Here is a 17,922-nt window from a genome sequence, read left to right as displayed (position 1 = left end):
ACAGTTTTGTACCTACCATAAATGTAGATGTCCGATAGACATGCAACTGCAGTCATAACATGTGGGTTGTCCTGCCTCAGGCAGCCCTCGGTCGGCCGGATTCCAAAGTCTGGGTCCGATGTCGGCTGATGTCGCATTTCTCTCCGACGTCAGAGCGGCTGGAGTACATAAGCATCAGCCGACGCCATTTTCTTCAGTGTTTCTTGCCCCAGAAGCCAGGTGCCCTCCAAGGAAGGCTGTAATCAAATTGGAAGACAAAAAACAGGATTCCAAACAAATAAATGAGCAATAAAACAAATACACCATAACAGATATCCCCAGCTAAGAGTAACAGGGATAGGAGTGGACCCTAGGCATAGAGGGGTATGGAGGGAGGGAAAATCTGACTGCAGTTGCATGTCTATCGGACATCTACATTTATGGTAGGTACAAAACTGTACTATGTCCTTCAAGAATGCAACTGCAGTCATAACATGTGGGTAGAATACCATAGCTTAGCTGGGGGAGGAGGTATGCACTAGGAAAGAGATGGTGTGGCAATCAAACCCTGTAGGACTGCTGAAGCAAAACCTGCTCTGGATCTGGAATATAGAGGGAGATTGTAGTGTTTGGAGAATGTATGCACGGAGCTCCATGTAGCAGCTTCTAGAATGTCCTTGGTAGGCACCCCTCTTAAAAATGCTGTAGAGGTGGCTGTATCTCTGGTGGAGTGTGGTCTGACATTGGCTGGAACAGTCTTTCCATGAAAGGAATAACAGAATCTGATGCAATGTCCAATCCATTTAGAAATAGTCTGTTTTGAAATGGCTTTTCCTTGGACTGCAGGGGCGTAAGCTACAAAAAGTTGTTCAGACTTCCTACTGGCCTTGGTTCTGTCCGGGTAGTATCGAAGTTGTCTGTGAATGTCCAAGGTATGCAAAAGTCTTTCCCCCTTATTCTCAGGATTGGGGAAGAAAGCAGGCAGATGAATGGCTTGATTTAGAGAAACCCTAGATACCACCTTTGGCATAAACGTAGGGTTGGTCCTTAATGAAACCCTGTCTCTGTGGAAAATAATAAAGGGTGGTATTGCCATTAGGGCCTGTAGCTCCGAAACCCTTCTTGCTGAGGTAATTGCCAACAGGAAAGCTGTCTTCCATGAGAGAAATTGCAAGTCAACTGAAGCTGCTGGCTCAAAAGGAGGTAGAGTCAGTTTTTCTAAGACAAAATTGAGGTCCCAGGCTGGCACTGGGGCCTTTCTTGGTGGCTTAATGTTCTTGATTCCCCTGAGGAATTGCCTTAGTAAGGGGTGAGAGAAAACAGGAGGATCAGTGTTGTATCTAGCTGAAATAGCAGATGCACGTATCTTTATGGAAGAATATGAGAGGCCGTTCTTTAACATATCTGCCAAATATTCCAAGATAAGTGGGATGTTCAGCAATGATGCATCATGTCCCTTGCTGGTATTCCAATTGCTGAATCTTTTCCACTTTGCTAAGTAAACCCTTCTGGTGGATGGTCTTCGAGCCTCTGTTAGTATCCACTGAACTTCCTTGGAGAGAGATAAGCTGAAGTTATTTATGGGATCTCCCAGGCTGTTAGCTGCAGTGTCTGAAGGTTTGGATGCAGTGTTTCGAAATTGTGTTGAGTCAAAAGTAGAGGCCACTGAGGTAGGGCCCACCTCCTGGTGTGACATATGCTCCATAGTAGTGGATACCAGTGTTGATTTGGCCAATCCGGAGCTATTATGATTCCCTTGGGCTTCTCTGCTTTGATCTTTAGTAATACTGAGGTCATCAGTGGCAGAGGTGGGAATGCATAGATTCCTAGGGAGTTCCAGTTGAATGAAAGGGCATCTGTTTTCCAAGCTTTTGGATGGTATGTCCTTGTGCAAAATGTTGGTAGAAGATGGTTGAGGTGAGAGGCAAATAGGTCCACTTCTGGCTTGCCCCATGTCGAAGTGAGTTGTCTGAAGGCCTTCGGATGTAACCTCCACTCGTGTGGATCTGCGAAATTCCTGCTTAGGCTGTCCGCCAAGACATTGTCTTTTCCTGGAACAAACTGGGATTGCAACTGGATGTTTAGGCTCAGTGATTTCTCCCAAAGCTGCATTGTCAGTCTGCAAAGGGGGTAAGAGTGGGTGCCCCCCTGCTTGTTTATGTACCACATCACAGTGGTGTTGTCTGTCCGTATCATTAAATGGCCTTGCTGGAGTTGGTGTTGAAAAGCCTCGATGGCATGCATTACTGCCAGCATTTCCTTTTGGTTTATATGCAGATGTGTTTCCTTTGGAGACCATTGTCCTTGTATACACCTGCCTTCCATGTGCCCCATCCAAGGTCTGAGGCGTCTGTAGTCATGGTCTGTGTTATCTGTGGTTTTTTGAATGACATACCTGTGTTTTCCTGGCTCACCGAGGCCCACCATAGGAATTCCTTTTGTAGGCATGGGATGAGTGGTATGATTGTCTCCAAGTTGTTGCTGTGTTGAGACAAATGCTTTTTAGGTACCATTGAAGCTTTCTCGTGTGTAGTTTTGCTAATGGAACCAATAGAATGCAGGATGCCATGTAACCCAGGGCCTGTAGGAATCTCCTTGCAGTCATCTGGGTGAGTTTTGCTAAACCTTTGAAGTAATGAGTTAACTTCTCTTGCTTGTCTTCTGTCAGGTAAGCCATCTGAGAGGCTGTCTAGTTTGGCTCCTAAGAAGATTATTTGCTGGGATGGCTGCAGTCTTGACTTTTGGAAGTTGACTGTGTATCCCAGAGCTTGAAGTAATCGTATGACATAATCCAGGTTTTTTGTCAATATCAATTTGTCGTCCGCTTGTATGAGGCAGTCGTCCAGGTACGGGTAAATTTGTATACCCTGGAGCCTGCAATGAGCAATTACTGAAGCCAGGCATTTTGTAAATACTCTGGGCGCAGTAGATAAGCCAAATGGCAATGCTGAGAATTGATAATGCTCTGGCCCTGCAAGAAATCTGAGGTATCTTCTGCAGCTGTGTCTGATAGGGACATGCAGGTATGCCTCCTTGAGGTCCAGAGTAATCAGCCATGACTCCTTGCCCAGCATGGGAAGGAGTTGCTGTAGAGTCAGCATTTTGAACTTTGGTACTATGAGAAAGGTGTTTAATGCGGACAAGTCCAGTATTGGTCTTCATTGAGATTCTTTTCTTGGAACAAGGAATAGTCTTGAGTAAAACCCCTGTTCTTGTTCTTGTTGTGGAACTCTTTCTATTGCTTTCATTCGAGTCAGCAGAGTGATTTGCTTGATAGCCTCTGCCCTTTGATTTTGTGGTAGGTTTGGCATGCCTTGTTTTCTTGGTAAGGTATGAAAATGAAACCTGTACCCTCGGTCTACAATGCCCAAAATCCAAGGGAGCTTCTAGTTGTTCCCTGGTAGGCGGTAGTAGAGGAAAGTCATTGAGTTTGTGGTTGTTGGGCAGGTGAAACCCCTGCGTCACTTCTTTGGTTTCCTGGCTGCCATTGTCGTCCCCTGTAAGGGCCTCTGTATTGGCCTCTTCCTCTGCCACGTCTGTTCTTACCCCTTTGAAACTTTTCTGGATTAGGAAAGGACCAGTTTTTTGAAGGCCAATTCCTACTGAATCTGGGGGGTTGAAGCTGGAGGAAATCTTTCACAGTCTGAACTGATTTTGCTTTTTCTTCGATGGTCTTTAACACATCCTTAGCATTTGCTCCAAAAAGCTTGTTCTTTTCCAAAGGAGCATCCAGAAGTTTTGCTTTTACATGATCTAGTAGAGGTTGATCTTTTAACCAAGCATGTCTACGAATCACTGCCCCTGTCATAGCTGCCCTACATGAAGCTTCTAGTGCATCATATCCACACTGCAGGAAGTGATTGCTTACTTGCTGAGTGTTATGTACAGCTTCCTGCAAAGTCTTCCTGTCTAAAGGAAGCTAATGTTTTTTGTAAATCTTCTAAGAGATAATCCTGATATTGTAACATATAGGTTCATAGGTTCATACTAGGCTATCTGCCCGAGGGCATTTATAAGCCTAGCCCATCGTTTTGTGGCTTACGCCACCCCTTTAGTATGGGGAACTATACCCATTATTTTGCTGTGCCTCTGTCGAGCAGTGACACTGAGGTAATTCCTGGGGTATATCTGCGATCTCCCATCCATTGGTCAAGATTTCTCTTGAACAAGGCCAGCGAGGTGCTCTGCCTCACATGTACCGGGATTTTGTTCCACAGCATAGGGAGTCTTTGGGTGATGAATCTATCCCTCCAGCACGTCCTATTAATAGCCGTGTCGAGGTTTAAGTCTCCCGCCCTTGTGGCTCTGATGGATCTAGATTTTTTGAGGTGAAGCATATTCATCAAATCTGGGTTTGACATGGCCTTGTATGTTAGGCAAAGGTCACCTCTGAGCAAGCTGCGACTGAATAGAGCTGGAGTTCTTTCAGTCGGGCAGCATAGGACAGATTTTTGAGACCCTTTATCCTTTTGGTGAGGAACGTTTGTGTCCTCTCCAGCTGCTGCAAGTGTCGGGTCAGATACATTCCGAATGGGGCATTGTACTCAATCATTGGTCTGATGAGTGATGAGTAAAGGGAGACTATGACCTCCCTTGATCTAGATGAGAATCCCTTCATGATAAGGTGGGCAATGTAGAAGGACTTCCTAACTACTTTAGCTACATGGGTGTCGAATGACAGACTACTATCAACCTGGGTCCCCAGGTCCCTGATAACTTCTTCTGTGCTCAGTGGATTGCCACCTATTTGGTAGCTAGGGGTAACCTTGTTTTTCCCGAAGGGTATGACTATGCATTTTTGGCATTTAACTTTAGGCCGTGGCTCTGGCACCAGTTATCCGTTTCTGTGAGACCCTTCTGAAGGATATCTGTGTCAGATGTGTTTTCTACTATGGCCCAGTTTGCAGTCATCTGCAAACTTTGTCAGCCATAACCCTCCTGTGTTTGCTTGTACTGAAAAGTAGATGCCAAACAAGAGTGGGCCCAGGACTGAGCCCTGTGGGACACCACTTGTGACAGGCTTTGAGTCTGACATGGCGCCAGCAACTCTGACCCTGTGGGTTCTGTCACTCAACCAGTTTGCAACCCATCTTGTGATGTATGGGTTAACATTTAAGCTGATGAGTTTTTCAATGATACCCGAGTGGGGTATTGTATCAAGGCCTTAGCCAGATCGAGGTAGGCTGTATGGACTGCCTTTCCCTCATCAATGGCTTTGGTGACTGTTTCAAAAAGTCAACCAAGTTTAAAAGGCATGATCTGCCTTTGACAAAGCCAAACTGGGTTGGATCCAAAGTCTGCAAATTCCCTATGTCTTTATTTATGAGGTCCATTATGATCCTCTCCATGGCTTTGCAGATAAGGCTTGTCAAGCTAATGGGCGGTAATTTCCAGGGTCTGTGGAGGCACCGCCTTTGTGAAGTGGGACCACAGTTGCAGTGCGCCACTCCTGGATGTATCCAGAGGTAAGACTTTGATTAAACAGCTGTCGTAGCTGTGGGTTTAATTCCTCATTGAGTTCGTGGAGCACACAGCCAGGGACACCATCGGGTCCCATGGATGCTGTGTTTTTTGCTTTGGAGAGAGCAGTTCTCACTTGGGCGTTGGAGATGTTTGGGGGGCTGCACTCATTTGGTATAGATATCTCTCCTTTTGGGGGGGAGGGGGGGGAGACATTTGCACTGAACCTGTCAGCCAGTATGTTGGCAATGTCTGTAGGATCAGTAATCTTCACATCATTTTGAACTAGTTCTGAGCATATCTGGGAGTTTCCTCCTAGGTTTCTAACATAGCTAAAGAAGGCCTTATGATTGTCTTTTGAGTCTTTAGCTATTTTTCTCTCAAATTTGCTTTGGATGATTTTATGAGAGCTCTTAGTTTTTACTTATAGTGATCAAGGGTGTCTTACCTTTTAAGGATTTTGCTCTATCTTGTAGTAGCTTCCTCCTTTGTTGTAGAGTTTGTTTATGGCTGGGGTCCACCAGAGTGGACGCTTGCCTTTGGTACAAAGAGTCTTTGTTTTGCTTGGGATTGCCTTATCCATGCAGTCCTGCAGGTGCTGGTAGAAGGCGTTTGTAAGTGATTCAGCGGCTTGAGTATTGTTTTCCATGGCTCGGGGCCTGAAAGGAGACCACACTAGTCTTTAGAAGTGTGAAGTCGGCTTTGAGAAGTTCTTTACTGTGGTCTTTTTTATTTCAGGTGGGGTGGGATGAGGACCTCCAGCGAGATTAGTTTGTGATCTGATCTCACCAGTGAGGGGTATACTTCGGTGTTGAACATTGTGCTCCCATGTTCGTGATGATGAGATCAAGTATGTTATCTCCTCTTGTGGGGATGGTGACTAGTTGTTCCATGGCATTTGAGTTTATGAATTCCAGGAACTTTTGGGCTAGGGTGTTTGGGCTTGAGTAGTGTTCCCAGTCTATATTAGGGTAATTGAAGTCACCTAGTATGATGGTGTTTGGTGATACATTTATCCCTCTAGTGTTTTCAGGAAGGCCATGTGAGTTTCCTGAGTTTGTGAGGGTGGCCTGTAACATGCTACAATTTGCAGAGCAGTCTTGCCTATGGTTAATTGCACCTGGATGGTCTCCGATGCATCGTGCGTTGCCACCAGTCTTGAGGTGTGGGTGTCCTTGATGAATATGGATACCCCCTCCTTTCTTGGTATTGTCCGGATTTTGGGGCGGAACGCATGATATGAGGTAAAACCTGATAGCTGGGGTGCTCTCAGGAGCCTTGAACCAGGTTTCTGTCACAGCACAGACATCGATGTTCTCCATACTGAGAAGGGCCTCGAGTGCGTGCATTTTGAGATTTAGACTTCTGGCATTGAGCAGCATTACCCTTAGTTTTTTCCTTTTTGTGTTCTAGGGTGGTAGGTTTAGAATTTGAGCCTTGCCTAAAAGGCACTATGGGGTGGCAAGAGCCTTTGCCAATATCCTGAATCCCAGGGGTGACAGGTGCAAGTCGCCCTTGAAGCAGCGTGGCTTGTCCAGCATGTCATCCCAGGCAGACAGATACTGGATCCCCTTTGAATGACACCAGTGTTTAAGCCAATTGTTAAAGCTGATCATCTTATCTCTGTATTGTGGCATCATTCTTGGTGAAGGTAGGATACTGCTCAAGGTCAGGGTCATACCTGCCTGGGCTACATAATCAGAGAGCTCCTCAATGTCTCTTTTCATGTAGTCCAAGGAGGTACGTCTCAGGTCGTTTACACCAGCGTGGACAATGACTTGAGTCATATTTGTACCTGCTGTTGAGAGACCTGAGTGCTTGCGTTATGTGGCGGATTCTAGCGCCCGACAGGCAGCTTACTGTGACCTTCTCCTTACTCAGTCTGGTGAGCGGGACATCAGTGTGTCTGACTATGGAGTCACCAATGACTAGTGTGTCTGGCATTGTGTTTGGCCTTAAGGGCTGTGACTGTTTGACACTCTGACTGTGAGGTCTATGTGTTGCGGTGTTGTGTTCTGAGGTGGTGGTTGTTTGGGTGTCTGCTTTGGTGGCCTCTGCTGTTTTGGTAGATTTTGATCAGAGCCTCGAGTATGTCTTTGTGTGTTTATGTGTATGATTTGAGGTTGTAATGGTACTATGTGAGACTGGGTCTATAGTGTGTGTGGTAACCTTCTCCTCCTGACTGGTCTTGCCAGTCCTATGTTGAGAGAGCTCAGTCTCCAGTTTGGCCGTATAGTTGCATCTCTCGCATGTATTTGTGTTTTGTGGGAGGAGGAGAGGGTTGTCTGTGTACATGAGGCAATTGAAACATTGCCTCAATATTCCCAGGTTCACCAGCTGAGCAGGAGAGGACACTAGCAACTGATCCCTCGACATGCTAGAAGGGTAGACGAAAAACTTTAAAAAAAGATTCCGGGGGACGTGGGTGAGCGAGAAATGGGGGGTTGCCTTTTTGGGGTACTATCTATGACAAGAGTGCCGTATCAAGGTAATAAGTACTGTAGGAGCAAGTGCTAGGTTTAATAGATAGATAGGAGTCAAGTAGAGATGATCTTTTTAGTTATAGGATATGCTGATTTGATCAGTAGTATAGTTCGAGGAAGGTAGTTTTAAGGGAAAATTTGAAGAGTGGACTTTAGGTAGCCCGAATAGTTTAAACCTGCTTAACCGGCACTGCCCTAGTGTGCAACAGTGGCAGCTCCGCTCTAAATCGCGCTAACGCACGTTTTATACCAGGGGGCTGGAAAAAGCTAGAAACTGGCCCAAAACGACCAATAAACTACTAGTTACTGGCTGAAACCTCACAAAACTGGACAAAAGGCAGCTCAATGCTTCCCACTCCCACTGGTAAGCAAAGTAGCTTCCCTTCCCCCAAATAAGGCAAGGAAACAGTACACAGGAACTACAACCAAAGCCCAGGAATCAGCAACTCTGAAACTGGACTAAACTAGTAAAGCAGGAAAAACAAGAGATATTTTTTTCTTTTTTTTCTTTTTTTCACAAAACAGGCAGAAACAGGTACAGCAAACACTTATAAATGCTATGAATCAGCTACTACAGCTTACACAGAAGAATTTGCTACAAATACAGTCAAATAGTAACAAACAAGGATTCCAAGTGCAATATTAAGTTAAATGCAGTAAAAACAGCTTCAATGTAACAGAAAGGCAGGTGAAATACAGTTGCTAGGTATTCAGATGTGGAAAGCAACAAAATTATACTTAGTATCAAGAAAAGTCGCTTATTCAGCTCTCTGCAGCCTGGATTACTCTGCTGGCCCACGTGGAGTCTGTGCTGAGTAGGTACAAGCTGAAAGTTTTATACCAGGGGCTGGAAAAGCTAGAAACTGGCCCAAAACGACCAATAAACTACTAGTTACTGGCTGAAACCTCACAAAACTGGACAAAAGGCAGCTCAATGCCTCCCACTCCCACTGGTAAGCAAAGTAGCTTCCCTTCCCCCAAATAAGGCAAGGAAACAGTACACAGGAACTACAACCAAAGCCCAGGAATCAGCAACTCTGAAACTGGACTAAACTAGTAAAGCAGGAAAAACAAGAGATATTTTTTCCTTTTTTTTCTTTTTTTCACAAAACAGGCAGAAACAGGTACAGCAAACACTTATAAATGCTATGAATCAGCTACTACAGCTTACACAGAAGAATTTGCTACAAATACAGTCAAATAGTAACAAACAAGGATTCCAAGTGCAATATTAAGTTAAATGCAGTAAAAACAGCTTCAATGTAACAGAAAGGCAGGCGAAATACAGTTGCTAGGTATTCAGATGTGGAAAGCAACAAAAATATACTTAGTATCAAGAAAAGTCGCTTATTCAGCTCTCTGCAGCCTGGATTACTCTGCTGGCCCACGTGGAGTCTGTGCTGAGTAGGTACAAGCTGAAAGTTTTATACCAGGGGGCTGGAAAAAGCTAGAAACTGGCCCAAAACGACCAATAAACTACTAGTTACTGGCTGAAACCTCACAAAACTGGACAAAAGGCAGCTCAATGCTTCCCACTCCCACAGGTAAGCAAAGTATCTTCCCTTCCCCCAAATAAGGCAAGGAAACAGTACACAGGAACTACAACCAAAGCCCAGGAATCAGCAACTCTGAAACTGGACTAAACTAGTAAAGCAGGAAAAACAAGAGATATTTTTTCTTTTTTTTTTTCACAAAACAGGCAGAAACAGGTACAGCAAACACTTATAAATGCTATGAATCAGCTACTACAGCTTACACAGAAGAATTTGCTACAAATACAGTCAAATAGTAACAAACAAGGATTCCAAGTGCAATATTAAGTTAAATGCAGTAAAAACAGCTTCAATGTAACAGAAAGGCAGGTGAAATACAGTTGCTAGGTATTCAGATGTGGAAAGCAACAAAAATATACTTAGTATCAAGAAAAGTCGCTTATTCAGCTCTCTGCAGCCTGTGTTACTCTGCTGGCCCACGTGGAAAGGCAATTTAAAGCTCTCATAGATAAGGTAGTGGATGTGTAAACCTTTTTGCCCCATCTCTCTAATGACCTTGCTTCCCTGTTGGAGGGCAAGGATTTTTTGAGGTGGAGGCTTAAACTCCTTTAGGCCCCTGTGAAATAGTTTCCAAATCAGCAGTATGGGCCCTGAATAAATGGGAATGAGTTTCTGGGACCCTGTAATACCTGTCTGGCTTGGCTGGAGCAGGAGGAAGAGAATCAGGGGTAGCACTAGAGTCAGAATACAAATCATCCAGAACATCAAGTACAGGAGGAATAGCTAAGGGCCTGTGTTGAGGCTTCTTAAGGAAAGTCCTAAGGCGTTTCCTAGAATCAGAATATTCCTGACCCTGCCACTTGAAATGTTCCCTCATGGTGTGCAGAACTTCCCCAAAAGAAATATCCTCAGGAGGGGAGGCCGAAGGGATGGAATCTTCTGCATCCGAGTCCTCATAGGTCTGGAAGAGCTCTTCCTGGCTATCAGAGTGGACAGAGCCCTCAGAGTCTTCATCTGAAGGAGTGGGACCAGAGGGTTCAACCCGGGGCCTTTTATCAGGAGGAGGCTGGGATGCTCTCTCAGGATGGGCCTGTGAACCTCTAATTATGGAAATTAAATCAGCAGCCATGGACAAAATTTGTGTCTCCGGAGTCGGCTGAGGTAAGGATTTGGAAGTAATATGCTTTGTTTTTCTGGCTGCCTTAGCCCTAGTGTAGGCCTTAATAGACATGGCCATAGGAGGCCTGGCAGCTCCACGTGCAGGAGTGACCTTGTCTACAGCAATGGTCTCGGGCATTTCCTCGGTTTCGGTATCCGGAGGAAAGTCTATAACTGGTGTCGGAGTAATGTCTGGAATCGGAGTCGTTGGTAAGGCGGTGTCTTCGGTTCGGAGCGGTGGAGAGACTGTCTCAGAGGGAACTGGAGCACTCGCGCCAGGTTTTGGCGTGGAGTCGGTGGTAGACGCGGGCCAAGGATGTCGGTCCCGGTCTTTTCGCTTTTTGGGAGTTTGCGATGTCGGAAGATCCGACGGCATGGTGTAGGCAAATTTATCGCCGAAAAAATCTTCAGCGAACTCCGCCCGGCGCCTGAGAGTGCGCTTGCTGAAGCGAGCACAGGCTACACAGGCTGAGACGTCGTGGTCTGGGCCCAGGCAAGGGAGGCAGTAAGAGTGGAAATCCTTATGAGGTATTTGTTTACCACAAAAAGACAATTGTTAACTTTTTCAGTAATTTCTGACATCGGCTGAGGCAAGAAAAGGTCCCTAACGGGTACTTAGCTTTTTGATGACTTCGGTATCGTAGAATACAGGAGCTGACCGACCGGCACTTGCGAACTGCTTCTGCTTCGGGCACCGCGCGGCAAGAAAGACTGAAGAAAATGGCGTCGGCTGATGCTTATGTACTCCAGCCGCTCTGACGTCGGAGAGAAATGCGACATCAGCCGACGTCGGACCCAGACTTTGGAATCCGGCCGACCGAGGGCTGCCTGAGGCAGGACAACCCACATGTTATGACTGCAGTTGCATTCTTGAAGGACATCTAATACACTTGGACACTGGGCTCTCAATCAGCAGCTCCCAACTTAGAAGGATGAAAGCTACCTGTCCTGCCACCACAGTGCTTGCCACAAACCTTCCTAATGTAAAACAACTGGTCTGAAGCCCAAGTGCTTAATCCAAAAGACTTAGAATGATAGCTACACTTTAATCAAGTTACAACCAAGCAGTAATAAATACAATTGAATACTTTAGAGAATGTCTGGATTAGTGCTCAAGTTACACAAACAACGCTAGATCCAGCAGGCCCGAATCCAGTCTATGCCACAGCAAACAAGGCGCACCAACTTCAGTAAGAAGCCTTAATGCCTTAATGGGGTCTCAGTAGAGGTCTGCGAATCTGAAGTAGCGGGTATCAGAGGCTGCAAAAGTGCCTCACTGAGTACCGGCAAACTGGCAACTGGCTTAGGAGAAGCGTCGTAGGCAGCTTTGGACCTAGGCAGCCTGTCTCTGTCTTCATCTTTGCATTTTTTCAGAATGTTGGTAGTCGGACGGCTTACCGAACACATATCTGGATAATTGAACAGAGTACCAAAATATTTAGAAGCGTAAATATACCGATGACGAATAGTTCGTTGCTTAAATAAAGCACAAAACTGACAGCGAGGTACGTCGTGGTCAGGGCCTAGGCGAGGAATACAGTACGAATGAAAATCTTTATGAGGTATTTGCTTTCCACAAGAAATACAATTACGGACTTTTACTGACATTGGTTTAGAGCAAGAAAAAGTTTCCCCAACGGGGTACTTAGCTTTAGTTGAAGACTGCAAACTGCTTCTGCTTCGGGCACCGCATGGCAAGAATGCATGTCGGCTGCATGCTTTATATCCTTGACTACCTGACAACAACTGAAGCAGGACCCAAGACTTTGACACTCAGGCCGACTGAGGGCTACTGCAAGCAGATAACCCAAATGTGATGACTGCAACAGTGAAACATGAAGAACATCAGTATATGCAGATCTAGTCCAGAATTCCAAACAGCATGTCTCAGACAAAGCTGGAGGACCTAGGGAAATACCTCACAAATGTAATGAAACCACACAAGCCCACATAGATGCTAACTGGATCCCTGATGAACTCTGCACCCTGTAGACACAAGGTAGAAGACTAACCACTGCAGGTCAGTCAAAAAGCTTCCCCGCTAGCTATGTTTTCAGTCACCCTTGACTCCTGCACAGACTGCAAAATTCTCTCTTCGGTACTTTACACCCTATTTTGCCAGGCAACTTGTCGTGTGTTACTGAACTTTGACCATCTGGCCCAGAATGTAAATACCAACTAAGTCAGATCTAAACATCTCTAAGAGGATCTTAGTTCTTTTCCAAAGCCTTGTCTTGCTCAGATTTTCTAAACATTCCGTTTCCAACCTTGAGTTGGGCATATTTTAATATTGAAAGTACTCTATCAAAATCTGATGTTACTACACCTTATTTAAGATTTGTGGACTTATTTTTTTCAGCATTTTGTAGTTCAATGCCTAGGAGTTTTAACCCACCATTGTCAGCATTACTTAGATCCAGAAGCCGACCAATAAAATCTGGTTTCTGTAAGTGACTTACCTCTGAAAGAACTTGCCGATACTTTCCAAGTCACCTATTTTAAAGAAAATGTTCCTCCCCCAACACACTCAGAGTTACAAAACAAATTACACCACCTTAGATTTGGGGAGATTACCCCTACACTATAGGTGTGTGCCAACTTTAACATCAAGTAAATGTCATTTACTCACTAGCTTCTGATGTGACTCAAGAGACTGACTAAATGACCCCCTTGATACTGCACAAATAAGCATAGCCAGTCTGACAATTACAGGATGAAGCTTGGTTAGCAACCCATTTATTTAAACTACAGTGACATGCATAAATGCATCACCCAACCACCTACCTTGTTCCTGCAGTCAGCTTTGGCACATGAGATACTATTTCTTGAGCCTTGATGTCAGCTGTATGTGTGAGCTGTGGGTATTTCTCTCCAATGCCAAATGAGCCCTGTGGGCAGAGAGTAATATATTAATAACTATTTCAGGGGAAAAAATTGAAACAGCATATCAACTGAAGCCCATAACAGATGACTTGAGTTAAATATACCCATATTAGAAGCGGGTCTACTTTATACCCTCGAAACACAAAAAACCCGAATCCGAATCATGTGACACAAAGAGCGAACCGCGATACATCGAACGTACTAAAGCGCGAAAATGTAAACCTTGAACCATCATAGTCGGCCAACCCACCACCCACAACACACTACTTACCCAAACACCAAATCCCTACTTCTAACCCTAAATTAAAGCACCAAAATCCTACTGCTAACCCTACACTAACCCCACATATACAACTGTCTATGCACTATCCTTAACCCCTCCCTAACCCTAAGGTCCGTAACTACTGCACACTTCCCCTACGGAGCTACACCCAAACAAACTAAATATTTCACACACATACACTTAACAAAACCGTACACTAAACCTTACATACATTACCTACACAAAACCTTACATACACTACCTACCTATGCACTTACCTTAACCCCCTCCCTTACCCTAAGGTCCGTAACTATTGCACACTTACCTTACGGAGCTACACCGCAGATGGGCCAACTATGCGATTTCGATATTTCCCCTTTCGCGGTTTCATTTGTTCAATGTATTCACAGTTCGCGCTTTCCGTGTTGCGTGATTTGGATTCGGGTTTTACTGCTTTCGAGAGCTTAAAGTAGACCCATTAGAAGCAAATGAGTAAAGACTGAAGCTGCTTGCTTGACTGCACAGTACCTAAACAAAACTGTATGGTACTCGCCACAAACAATTAACACCGTATGTTACTGTTTTTAGCACTGTGTACTAAATACATTTCTGTTCTTGGTTTCAAGAATTTCTCTAAGAGAAACTGAATCACTGTAATCTCTTGTATGTTACTAACATGTATAAACTGTTGCATGTACCATTAATATTTTCAGTGTTTCATTTTACATTTCTACAGAATCTATCTTCTTACTATAGAAGCTCAACAAGACAGTCACTAACAATCTTTTATCAAGGCCTAAATATGGTCTGTCCATTATCATCCTGTGATCTTCACAAAACAGCACTCGGCTTCATTGACCTGTCCAATAAAACTGATCATTATCACCATATATATAATAAAGTGAAAAGGCTACCAGTGACTGAGAGGGCCTCACTTACTAAATAATCTCATCTATAAGCTTTACATATATATATGAGGAAGGGCAGACTGAAATGCTTGCAACACTAGTAGCATCACCCTCAGCTCCAGAATATTGATACGCAGATTGGCCTCTATCGAGGACCAAGTGCCTTGGGCTGTCTTTCTCAGATAATGCCCCCCCCCCCCACCCGATCTGGGAGGCATCCATGGTCACTATGGCTTTGGGTTGAGGAGGGACAAAGGGGCAGCCCAGAAGAATTTGCTCGGATTCCATCCACCAGGATAGGTCCTTTTTGCAGCAACTGGTGATAAGTATGGGGTGGTTCACTGGGTGGGTTAGAATGGACCATCGATTCTCCAGAAGCCAATGCAATAATCTAATGTGAAATCTTGTTATTGGGACCAGAGAGACTGCTGCTGCCATGCACCCTAATGCTTGAAGCACCAGTAGAGATGGTACTTTTTCTGAGCACAAGAGAGAATGAACTTGAGATTTTATTTTCTGGAATCTGTGGGCAGTTAGGGAGGCTACACAAGAGAGTGCTGAGATGAGCTCTGATAAATTCCATATAATGAGAGGGAGTCAGTTGAGACCTGTAAGAATGACTGTAATGCCTAGACGCAGGAACAACTGCAGGGTGAATTATGTCACCTGTAGCAGTAGATGTCTGGTGGAAGCAGTGATGAGCCAGTTGTCTAGATATGGAAACACCCAGAATCCGTGCAATCTCAAGTGAGCTGTTACTGCTGCCATACATTTGTTGAACACCCTGGAGGCTGTGGTGCGAACAAAGGACAGTACCCTGAACAGATAGTGACTGGCTCCTAGCTGGAAGCAGAGAAACCTTCTTGAGCATTTGTCCATTTTTATGTGGTAACATGCGTCTTGAAGGTCTACAGAGCACATCCAATCATTTTCCTCCAGAGAGGGGAAGTATTGCCTGAACCATAACCATCAGGAATCTGGAGTGTTAAACATTTTTTTTAGAATGCCGAGATCCAGAATTGGTCTCCAGTCCTCTGTTTTTTTTTGCACTAAAAAGAACCTTGCATAGAATCCAGATCCCAGATGGTCTGGTGGGACTTCTTGGATGACTCTTCTTTTTCTAGCAGCTTTTTTATTTCCAAGGCTGCTTGGTCCCTCTGATTGGGTGGAACATCGGGAAGTCTTGTTCGAGTTCTTGGATAAACAGAGAAAGGAATAAGGTAACCTCTGGAAATAATTCTTAGCACCCAGGCATTTGTAGTTGTCTCTAGGCTGTTGGGTGCAATGAAAATCTTCCCGGGACTACCTCCAGAGGTAAGCAATTGGACCCACAGCAGACAAGGTCTTTCCATCTTTATCACACCTGGATAGAGTTTTTTTAACTTTGGGGCCGAACACAGAGGATCTGTCAAAAGGAGCACTGATGAAGGAAGACTTGAAAGGCTCTGCAAACTCACATAGGCGCAATCAAGCATGCCCAAGGAGTGGCATACGGCAACTGTGATCCCACTCCACAAAGGCGGTGCCTCTACGGATCCTGGTAATTACCGCCCCATAAGCTTAACAAGTCTAGTCTGCAAAGCTATGGAGAGGATCATAATGGATCTCATAAACAAAGATATAGGGGACTTGCAGACATTGGACCCGACCCAGTTTGGCTTCGTCAAGGGCAGATCATGCCTTTTGAACTTGGTTGACTTCTTCGAAACAGTCACCAAGGCCATTGATGAGGGAAAGGCAGTCCATACAGCCTACCTTGACCTTGCAAAGGCCTTCGACACAATACCCCACTCGGGTATTGTAGAAAAACTTACCAGCTTAAATGTAAACCCATATGTCACAAGATGGGTTGCAAACTGGCTTAAGGACAGAACCCACAGGGTTAGAGTTGCTGGCGCTATGTCAGACTCCAAGCCGGTCACAAGTGGTGTCCCACAGGGCTCGATCCTTGGCCCCCTATTGTTCGGCATCTACTTCTCAGAAGTTCAGGCCAACATGGGAGGACTTTGGCTGACAAAGTTTGCAGACGACTGCAAACTAGGCGCCATAGTGGAAAGTGCATCGGACACGGATATCCTTCAGAAGGGACTCACGGAAACAGATAGCTGGTGCCAGAGCCATGGCCTGAAGTTAAACGCCAAAAAATGTATAGTCATACCCTTCGGGAAAAACAAGGTAACCCCAAGCTACCATATAGGTGGCAATCCACTAAGCACAGAAGAGGTTATCAGGGACCTGGGGACCCAGGTTGACAGTGGCCTTTCTTTTGACACTCACGTTGCTAAAGTGGTTAGAAAGACCGTCTACATTGCCCACCTGATCAAGAAGGGATTCACATCCAGATCTAGTGAGGTCATTGTTCCCCTGTACTCTTCACTTATCAGACCAATGATAGAGTACAATGCCCCATTCGGGATGTATCTCACCCGACATCTGCAGCAATTGGAGAGACCCCAAAAGTTCCTCACCAAAAGGATAAAGGGACTCCAAAATCTGTCATATGCTGCCAGATTGAAGAAACTCCAGCTCTATTCAGTTGCATACCGTCTGCTCAGAGGTGACATGTGCCTGACATACAAGGCCATGTCCAACCCGAATTAATGGACATGCTCCACCTCAAAAAATCCAAATCCACCAAAACCACTAGAGCAAGCGACTTAAACCTTAGCACGGATATAAATAGGACGTGCTGGAGGGATAGATTTATCACTCAGAGACTCCCTATGCTGTGGAATAAAATCCCGGTCCATGTGAGGCAGAGCACCTCGCTGGCTCTGTTCAAGAGAAATCTTGACCTGTGGATGGGAGATCGTAGGTTTATCCTAGGAATCATCTCTGTGTCACTGCTGGACAGAGGCACAACAAACTAATGGGCACAGTATTTTTTCATATAAGGGGTGGCGTAAGCCACAAAAATTTGGGCTAGGCTTATAAATGCCTTAGGATCTGCCCTATGAACCTATGAACACCTGAACCAGCTGACCTGGTCGCCCCTTCAGCTGCATGTGCAATGAGCCTCACTGACAAATTAGAGAGACACTCCAGGGTAGCTAACTGGGAGGCCACTTTTGCCTGTATCTCCTCAGCAACAGCTCCTGCTAGGGCATCTGATATCTCCTTGATCAGATCACTCTGAAGCCTAGTGAAATGTGTCAAAGTTCAAGGACCTTTACTAAAAGGTCGATGATGCATAAACCCGCTTCCCAAATCTGTCCATTGCCCTTGAATCTCGGTTAGGGGGATGTAGAGTGGAACGTTCCTCAGCTAGTTCCTTTTTAGTGGCAGCCACCACAACC

General features: G+C 45.1%; 1 protein-coding gene across 1 annotated transcript in view; it reads right to left on the bottom strand.

Annotated features, from left to right (window-relative positions):
• The window catches only part of LOC122816814 (zinc finger protein 704-like), a 977,436-nt gene that overhangs the window by 106,257 nt on the left and 853,257 nt on the right, over window positions 1-17,922 (bottom strand). Inside the window, exon 8 of the mRNA XM_044089856.1 lies at window positions 13,358-13,461. Within this exon, the coding sequence (XP_043945791.1) occupies window positions 13,358-13,461 (104 nt within the window). The remainder of the gene's footprint in view (window positions 1-13,357; window positions 13,462-17,922) is intronic.

This window comes from Protopterus annectens, chromosome 12.part0 (genome assembly GCF_019279795.1).
Source record: "Protopterus annectens isolate FY-2018-M chromosome 12.part0, PAN1.0, whole genome shotgun sequence".
In the NCBI taxonomy this organism is placed as follows: domain Eukaryota; kingdom Metazoa; phylum Chordata; order Ceratodontiformes; family Protopteridae; genus Protopterus; species Protopterus annectens.
The sequence above is the reverse complement of the archived record's forward strand: the minus strand, read 5'-3'. Positions and strand labels throughout refer to the sequence as shown.